Raw genomic sequence first — 10,114 nt, forward strand, 5'->3', positions numbered from 1 at the left:
GTGTGTGTGTGTGTGTGTGTGTGGGGGTGTGTGTGTGTGTGTGTGTGTGGGGGGGTGTGTGTGTGTGTGTGTGTGTGTGTGTGTGTGTGTGGGGGGGGGTGTGGGGGTGTGTGTGTGTGTGTGTGGGGGGGGGGGGGGGGTGTTGGTTGGGGGGTGATTGAGTAGGTTGATTGTCCAACACCAATTGTGTGTGTACACTACCGGTCAAAAGTTTTAGAACACGTACTCATTCAAGGGTTTTTCTTTATTTTTACTATTTTCTACATTGTAGAATAATAGTGAGGACATCAACACTAGGAAATAACACATATGGAATCATGTAGTATCCAAAACAGTGTTAAACAAATCTAAATATATTTTAGATTTGAGATTCTTCAAATAGCCACTCTTTGCCTTGATGACAGCTTGGCACACTCTTGGCATTCTCTCAACCAGCTTCGACCATGAAGGCCTGATTCACACAGTCTCCTCTGAAAAGTTGATGTTGAGATGTGTCTAGTACTTGAACTCTGTGAAGCATTTCTTTGGGCTGGTAACACTAATGAACTTGTCCTCTGCAGCAGCGGTAACTCTGGGCCTTCCATTCCTGTGGCGGTCCTCATGATAGCACTTGATGGTTTTTGAGACTGCATTTGAAGAATCTTTCAAAGCTCTTGAAATGTTCCATATTGACAGACCTTCATGTCTTGAAGTGATGATGGACTGTCGTTTCTCTTTGCTTATTTGAGCTGTTCTTGCCATAATATGGACTTGGTCTTTTACCAAATAGGGCTATCTTCTGTATATCACCCCTACCTTGTCACATGATTCCATCTGTGTTGTTTCATAGTTTTGATGTCTTCACTATTATTCTACAATGTAGAAAATAGTACAAATAAAGAAAAACCCTTCATTGAGTATGTGTTCTAAAACTTTTGACTGGTAGTGTATGTGTGTGTGTGTATGTGAGTGTGTGTATGTATGCAAGTGTTTAGGGGGACTGCTGACTGGAAAGCTGGAAAGCTGAAGGCTCAATCCCAATTCCGTCCCTTAGCCCTCCCTCTCCATTTTGCGAGAGCCCACGAGCCGCGTAGATTCGGAGTAGTGTTCCAATTAACTTTGAGCAAGGGGACTGACCACAGCACCCCTGAGGGGCCCCTGTGTTGAGGATCAGCATGGCGGATGTGTTGTTACCTACCCTTACCACCTGGGGGCAGCCTGTCAGGAAGTCCAGGATCCAGCTGCAGAGGGAGGTGTTTAGTCCCAGGGTTCTTAGCTTAGTGATGAGCTTTGAGGGCACTATGGTGTTGAACGCTGAGCTGTAGTCAATGAATAGCATTCTCACATAGGTGTTCCTTTTGTCCAGGTGGGAAAGGGCAGTGTGGAGTGCAATGGAGATTGCATCATCTGTGGATCTGTTGGGGTGGTTTGCAAATTGGAGTGGGTCTAGGGTTTGTGGGATGATGGTGTTGTAAGCCCTGCCACATCCGACAAGTGTCAGAGCTGGTGTAGTACGATTCGATCTTAGTCCTGTATTGACGCTTTTCCTGTTTGATGGTTCGTCGGAGGGCATAGTGTGATTTCTTATAAGCTTCCGGGTTAGAGTCCCGCTCCTTGAAAGCGGCAGCTCTAGCCTTTAGTTCAGAGTGGATGCTGCCTGTAATCCATGGTTTCTTGTTGGGGTATGTACGTACGGTCACTGTCGGGATGATATTATCATTGCACTTATTGATGAAGCCAATGACTGATGCGGTGTACTCCTCAATGCCATCGGAGGAATCCCGGAACCCCCTTCCTCTGAACACTTTTTTATTGATATAGTCAGGAGGATAGAATTATGGTCAGATTTGCCAAATCGAGAGTGAGGGAGAGCTTTGTATGCGTCTCTGTGTGTGGAGTATAGGTGGTCCAGAGTTATTTTTCCTCTGGTTGCACATTTAACATGCTGATAGAAATTTGGTAAAACGGATTTAGGTTTCCCTGCATTAAAGTCTCCAGTTACTAGGAGCACTGCCTCTGCGTGAGCATTTTCTTGTTTGCTTATGGCGGAATATGACTCATTCAATGTTGTCTTAGTGCCAGCCTCTGACTGTGGTGGTATGTAAACAGCTACGAAGAATACAGATGAAAACTCTCTAATGGTAGGTAGTGTGGTCTACAGCTTACGGCACATTGTTGTTCTGCTGTTCTCAGTTGTTGCTCATATGGTAGTAAGTATGTATTTGTCGCATGAGAAATATATGGAAAGCTACTACTGTCGCCAGTACAGGCATTGTGAAAAACACAAGGCTTGTGGTCAATGAATTGTGGTATCCATTTTCAGTTTCTGATGTGTGTGAGTGATGTAGTGATGTCCCATTCCCTAGGCCTTATTTAGCTCTCCGCTAGTTGCTCTGTTATGAGTGCCACTCTCCCACCATGGGACACTCAAAAATGAGGGCGGGGGGGGGGGGGGGGGGGGGATTGGGATTGAGCCACACGTGCAGCCCCTTGGTTGATCTCTATGCAGCCTGGCGGTAACATCATTATCAGAGATTTGCTGTCTGTGTTTGATATCATTGGACGTTGTCCTAGTTTATTTACTTGTAACTGACTTGCCTTTTGTAACTACCCCTGAGGGGATAAATAACGTTTTATTGAATTGAAAGATGAATTTAGCATCAGAGCTAGTATGGCTAACTAGCCATTTAGCATCAGAACTAGCATGGCTAATTAACCATTTAGCTTCAGCGCTAGCCTACAATGCTAGACTGTTCCGCTAGTCTTTTCTGCTAGCCTTCTCTGCTAGCCAGTGCTAGCCTTTCTGTTGGTTACATTCCACTAGCTGTTGGAAATAATATATTTGAGCAGTGAGCAAACATGCATTTATCTTGTGTTTTTTTGCTTTGATGAGAATTTAACAATATTGGAAACAGAGCACTTTGAATTAAGAAAGGATAAGAGTGATAAAAGGGGGAGCGGGGAGAGTGGAAGAAGGGAGGGAGGAGAAGGAAAAATGGAAGAGAATACAAACGAAAGAGAGGAATCGGCCAGAGAGAAAATAGACTCACAAGTTAATTTTGGGAAAGTATTGGCGAAAACAAGGGAAGAGAGGAGTGTGAGAGAGCCGAGAAAGTGAGCGAAAAAAATGAAGAGAGGAAACAGTCGCCTTTGATATATGCAGACCTAGGCTTTGTACCTAATGGCACCTTATTCCCTACATAGTGCACTACTTTTGGCCAGAGCCCTATGGGCCCTAGTCATAGTCAAAAGTAGTGCACTTTGGGACAGATACTTAGTGTGTAGCAGAGGGGACAGACTTGGCTCCTGTACAGGACAGCTCCACTAGACTACAATAAAGGGCCTGATAGTATGCAGCTATTGTAAGGGCCACCCTGCACTCTCCATCCATGGCCTCAGGGCAAGACCCTACACGCATGCTTACACAAACACAAGCATGCATGCAGAAACGCATGCATCTTATACACACACACACACACACACACACAACCCCACACACAGCCCTGGGTCAGGCTCCTTTATATTGAAACTGGTAGTGGATGACGTCAATTCCCCCGGGCTTCATCCATCCTCAGGCTTCTATCATTACAGCAAGAGGTTCATAAAGGCTGCGTCCCTAATGGAATCCTATTCCCTACACAGTCCACAACTTTTGATAAGAGCCCCATGGGCCCTGGTCAAAAGTAGTGCACTACATAGGGAATAAGGTGCCGTTTGTAGATGGAACAGAGAGTCATCAAGTATATTCCACTCTTGGGGTTATTGTAGATACACTATTACTGTAGTTAGTGCGTCTGGATAAAGCTATTGATATTAGCCTGCAATTGAATAGCATACATACTGTATGTAATTAATAAAGGGAAAGGTATTACTCTTTACTTGGAAATACATTGTAGTCAAGTACCAGGATGAAAGCAGTGATGAATGCATGGGGATGCAGACCAACTGTAGGAAGCAAAGGTCAGGGCAACTCAAGTGGCACGATTCAGAGATGGGAGACCTTGTAGATGAATGGAATATAACAAATTGAAGATGATCATGAATACATTTATATCTCACTTATATGACAGCGATTTCGTCGACATTTCCACCCCCCCTTCTCCTTCTCCCTCCATCCTTCTAACCCCCACTCTCGCTCTCCGTCAGGTACCCCAGAGAGTTTGGAGGAGAAGGAGCGTCAGCTTTCGACCATGATTGGCCAGCTCATCAGCCTGCGGGAGCAGCTCCTGGCGGCCCACGACGAGCAGAAGAAGATGGCCGTCTCACAGATGGAGAAGCAGAGGCAGCAAATGGAGCTGGCCCGTCAGCAGCAGGACCAGGTGTGAGGGAGGGAGAGGGAGGGAGGGAGGGAGGGAGGGAGGGAGAGAGAGAGAGAGAGAGAGAGAGAGAGAGAGAGAGGGAGAGGGAGGGAGGGAGGGAGGGAGATTGTTTGGACAAGTACTTTATTCCCATCACCCCATTATGAGACAACATTCCATCACAAAAGAAAAGTGAGTGTGATTAATAGACAGATTTCTAAATTGGCCTGCTATTTAGCTGTTCAGACATGACGGGGTAATGACCTATATTGACGCCACTGAGAAGCCTTGCCTAAATGAATCTTGACACATGTTCGGATGAGCGACGTCCCTTAATGGACAGCCTGTAATTATATAAATACAAATATATATCAAATAACTTTTCAAAAATGGGGCAGCTGTTTTGTATTCTCGTTGAGTGAATATACACTCCGCTTTTGGATAATTGCAACTGTCTGTCACTGCCTAGGCTCCGCCCCTGGCGACAGGTAGCCAAGGAGGAGGCAGGCTTGTGTCAGTCAGGGTCGTAAACATGTCAATCTCACTGCTTCACTGTTGACTGATAGCGTCGCTTGAGCACGTGTTACTGACAGTGTTGATTTGGGTTATATAACCCGCTCGGTTCTCTCTTGTCTCCCAATATTTCCGTCTTTGTCAAATTGTTGGACTCGCCCAGTCTCAGCCCTTTCCCTCCTGTTGCTTCTCATGTTTCTCACTGAATTATCCCGTCTCTATCTTCTGTCACCTAATGTCAAAAATAAAGATTTGTTCAAGCTTAAATTCTCTTCTTTTCCGCCATCTCATCCCTTTTGTCTCGCTCTGTTCTTTCATGTCTCGTTCTTGTCTCACTCTGTTCTTTCATGTCTCGTTCTTGTCTCACTCTGTTCTTTCATGTCTCGTTCTTGTCTCACTCTGTTCTTTCATGTCTCGTTCTTGTCTCACTCTGTTCTTTCATGTCTCGTTCTTGTCTCACTCTGTTCTGTCTGTCTTGTGTGCCTAGTCTTGCTATGTTCAAACTCAAAACTCTCACCTTTTGCCTGTCACTCTGTATCTTCTCTTTTGTCCACTCCAACGCATCATTGACGTCTCATTATTGTCTAATTGTCTCGTCCTTGTCTCACTCTGCTCTGTCTCTGCTCCGTCTCCCCCACGTTCAAACTCAAAACCCGAGCTTTCAAAGGGATGTCTGCGTGTTATTCCCTCTCTTCTGTCGTTTGTCGACGCCTCACGTCTAATTTTCCTCACCCGTGTCTCATGTCTGCCTCACTCCTGCCCCTCCAGATTACGAGGCAGCAGCAGCAGCTCCTGCAGCAGCAGCATAAGATCAACGTTCTCCAGCAGCAGATACAGGTCAGTGGCCACTGCTTACTGTGGCCGCGCTCATTCTCCTCCACCTTAGTTATGTGTTCATACGCACACACACACGTATGCATACACACACACACACACACACACACACACACACACACACACACACACACACACACACACACACACACACACACACACACGATGGCCCCTGTAATTGACCTGTTTATGGGATCAATTGCTGGGTCATTGATCATGCCTAGCTACTTGCTACCCCCCCCCCCCCCCCCCCCCCCCCCACTCCATGTCTCTCTCCTCTTTCACTCTCACCTATATCCACCTCTTTTCTCCTTCATTCTCGTTCCTTTTGTCGTAACGCGTGACAGAGTTCTCGCTCATATTCCCTCTTCACCAGACTAGAACTTTTCCCACGGACCCGTCTTCGCCGCTGGCGCTGACTGGTTGCAGAGACACTGACCCAGACAGCGAGCCATAGGGGAGCTTCTTCCCTCTCACACACCCCAGTAAAGGCTCACCGTGGCTGGGGAAGGCAGTGAGCCAGGGCCCCTTGTGCTCTGCAGCTCTGGAGGTGTTCTGCTTTTAATAAACCACAGATCTGAGTTCATTAGGACCGGCTCTCTGGAGAGTCTGTGTGTGACAGTAAAACGACTAGTCTTTATGATCACATGGCCTCAATGTGTCCTTAGGCTACAGTTTGTTTTGGTGTTGTTGAGAGAAGTAACGTGTTGGCACGTCTGCTGCTGTTAAGAAGTGCAAACATAATCGGCAGACCTCGGTTCAAATGCTGTTTTGAAATCTTTCACACTTTGAAAGATTTGAGCATTCGCTTTAGTCTGGCTGGAGTGTGAAGTGGGTGGGGTTTTTACACTTTTCAGACTTTTCTATTGGTTCCATTGCAGCAGGCAAGCTCAGTCTAGCACAGATAGTAATTGAACCCATGTCTGGCATACAGTGCCTGTCAATGCATTGTAAATACTCTTAAACATGCTAAGTCCTTTGGAAAGAGCTAAGTAAGCTTTGGTTGCTGTGTACAATGAATGCCCTTGTGTGTCTTGAACAGTGATTAGGAATAATCAATTATGATGATTATTATTATTATTATTATTACTAGTTTCTGCCGATAGTGACTCTAGTGTAGTGTAATAGGGGATAACGAGTATAGGGGAATTACGTTCATTGACTTCTAACGCAATGCATTTCATACAAGCAGTGGCCGATGCTTCGTTAGGTAATAAAAGCTTATTCGGTTCCATGAAAATCACTGTGTAAAACGTGTCACTATTAGAAAGAACATTATTCTAATGGTAGGAGTAGGACCACTCCTATTCTATTCTCGAAGTAGCCTATATATGTATTATAATCTTAACTCCAGCTGTTGAACACAATGCCTTGAAATATGGATTCACTTTAGAGCCCGGCCGCTGGGGTCCTGGCTGTTTATGCAGTGTTGAAAGTGTTTTGGCCTTAAACATACATGCAGCCCGTCTGCTTCTACTGATCGACTCCAGACCCGCTTCTTCTTCTAGGCTACTGGGGACCAATGCTCTAAAGGGACTGACCGAGGGCTACTGTTTGGGGTTCATACCCCGGGTCCGCGTCCCAAATGGCACCCTCTTCCCTATATAGTGCACGACATAGGGAGTGGGTTGCCGTTTGGGATGCGGTCCTACGCTGTGCTTCTGGGGGAGACGGCGTTTCACAGCATTTTGATGAGATCAACATGATCCTGTGTGTTAAACAATGTTCCCCCGGGTTCATGTCTGTACTTCCCAGATTGGAGTAAATGAAATTTACCAAGTTCTAAATCCCTAGCATTTTGGAGGAATGGAAATGACCCAACTTTTCCCTTTTCGTGAATCCAAAAGTACAACCGCTTTATGCCGAAGTTGTTTTCCTTTTTCTGGTTGTAATGGAGATTTTACCAGTCTTGCGCTTTATTATGAGGGAGAGCCGAGTTCAAAGTGACACTGGTTTCCTGTAATGTGGTTTTTAAATGGCCTGTAGAAACAGCAGGGAACTTCCAAGGGTTAAAGGAAAGCTTCCGACAGCCTCATGGTGAAAGATTTGGTTACACACACACACACACACACACACACTCTGGGTGAGTGAGGGTGCCCCTTCCTTTGTTCGTCACGGTGGTTGACAGGCATGTGTCTTTGTTAAGTGAGCCCTTAATGTGTCTCATGTTATCTTCATTTCCGGAGGGCCACAGAGGCAGGCCCAGACCACAGAGGCAGGCCCAGACCACAGAGGCAGGCCCAGACCACAGAGGCAGGCCCAGACCACAGAGGCAGGCCCAGACCACAGAGGCAGGCCCAGACCACAGAGCCCGGGCGAAAGCTAACGGGCCTAATTAATGACTGCAAACCCACACTTCATTCTGTCCCCCTCAGTTCTTCAATTATCTCCTCTTGCTTTCATTTTTCCCCCCCTCTTTTTTTTAAACTCCTCATCCCTCCCTTGTTCTTCACCTCCTCTTGTCAGAAATGTATCTGCTCCTTGCCTTTGAGCGCTCCTCACCTCAGCTAATTCCTCTTCTCGACGTTAATGTTTTTCCCATTGGCTTCTTTTTAGATTCCTGATCAAGCCATTTTCCACTTTTTACCTCCACGCCTTCTCCTCCCGCGCGTCACGCTCACTTCACTTTTCAAATGTTTTCTTTCTTCACCTTTTTATGTTCTAAAATGTCTTGTTCAATAGCCAGTATAAGAATTGCTGGCGTGAGGTGAAGTCTGCACTGTTAGTCCACTGAAGTTGTGTTAAGACCTAATGGTACACACAAATGGCCAATAGATATCACCTCAGCAAGCAGTACTGGACATAATGGCTCGGAAAGCCAGTGGCCAACTGTAATGTCGAAACAAATTCAGCAACTATGGAAAATGACAGGAATTAAAGTGTGAGCCATCATGGTGATTGGCTGGCAAGGGATTTGTCTGGAGCTAATGTTGCTGGCAATGCGCACAGAGGATATTTACACTTGTTAGGGAAATGAGTAACACACATTTGTGAAACACCATTTCGGATTGGATAAATATGACTTCAGATATAAACTGCGCTTACAGCGGTGTTTCCCAGTCCTGATCCCGTGGAGCCGAAGGGGTGCTAACACACCTGATTGAAATGTGTAATCAAAGGCTTGATGATGATTTAAATCAACGTGCGCCTCTTTGGGCCCCCGGAAACCAGGAGTTGGAAACACTGACTTAGAATATGTTTTAAAAGCTGCTGATATGAATCTGTGGGTGTAAAGCATACAAACAGTAACTCTGCCTACCAGCCTAAACTAGACCCCCCAAAAAATGCAGACGGACAGGAATCTATCTCGCAGACACATATGCGCACTCGCTTTCTCTCTTTCTCCAACTCTCCCTCCCTCTTTCTTTCTCTTCATTTTTCTCACTTCCTCCCCCCCTCTCACACACACACACACACACACACACACACACACACACACACACACACACACACACACACACACACACACACACACACACACACACACACACACGTTACTGCCCCCACCTCCCACCCCACCCTTTACACAGTAGGACCATTAATACCACATATGCATGTGTGCATGTATGTGTCTGCGTGTGCGTACGTGTGTGTGTGTGTGTCTGGTGGGTAGTTGGGGAAGGGGGCCCTATGTTTTTCTTATGGCTGGGGGAGAGCAGGGCAGTCCATTCATCCCTCTCCTAGCAGCTCTCTGTCCCCCCTAGAAGAAGGCCTGCGCTTTGTGTTTGCACTGGTGGAGGGGAGTCTAGGCACTCCCAGAGGAACACAATGAATGGACCATTCAGTCCCGCTTCCCCCCCCCCCTCCACATGGACACGCACACTCGTTTTTCTTCTCCCGTCGTTCTCGCCCTGGTCTCTCGGTGATGTCACAAGACGTGTGTGTGTGTGTGTGTGTGTGTGTGTGTGTGTGTGTGTGTGTGTGTGTGTGTGTGTGTGTGTGTGTGTGTGTGTGTGTGTGTGTGTGTGTGTGTGTGTGTGTGTGTGTGTGTGTGTGTGTGTGTCTTTGTGTCTGGGCCTCCTGTGTGTGCAGTGAGAGGGAACCTTATAGGGCCTTCCGAGAGATGGCAATCAAGAAAAACGCTCCGCAGTCTTTGAGAGAAGCACACACACACAGACACAGACACAGTCAAGGCCGGGTTGTTTGTGTCTGCTCTCGTGTTCACCCTTGCTCTTTGAGTTGACACCCTAGAGACACACCACTCATTTAACAAATTCACCCTTATATTCTCCACTTCTGTCTGACTGCACCACAACGTCCCCTCCTTGTTCCAGTGAGTATTCAGGTAAAAAGGTGTGTGTGTGTGTGTGTGTGTGTGTGTGTGTGTTGTGTGTGAGTGAGACTCATTAACTGTGCATACATATAGTACTAATAGATTACTCAAAAGAGAAAACCCTCAGGCTTGTCTTTGATATGATCTAGTCGTCCATTCAATACCAGCCTCATTACTTTAACTACTTTGATGCTAACTTAAACCCCCACTTTGAGAG

At 46.4% G+C, this 10,114-nt stretch overlaps 1 protein-coding gene across 6 annotated transcripts in view; it reads left to right on the top strand.

Annotated features, from left to right (window-relative positions):
* LOC106561060 (transcription factor SOX-6) overlaps positions 1 to 10,114 on the top strand; it is a 147,265-nt gene that overhangs the window by 102,399 nt on the left and 34,752 nt on the right. For all 6 annotated transcript variants that reach the window (XM_014124667.3, XM_045688091.2, XM_045688092.2 and 3 more), the window contains 2 exons: positions 4,126 to 4,298; positions 5,559 to 5,627. In XM_014124667.3, the coding sequence (XP_013980142.2) occupies positions 4,126 to 4,298; positions 5,559 to 5,627 (242 nt within the window). The remainder of the gene's footprint in view (positions 1 to 4,125; positions 4,299 to 5,558; positions 5,628 to 10,114) is intronic.

This window comes from Salmo salar, chromosome 10 (assembly GCF_965601325.2).
Source record: "Salmo salar chromosome 10, fSalSal1, whole genome shotgun sequence".
NCBI lineage: Eukaryota > Metazoa > Chordata > Actinopteri > Salmoniformes > Salmonidae > Salmo > Salmo salar.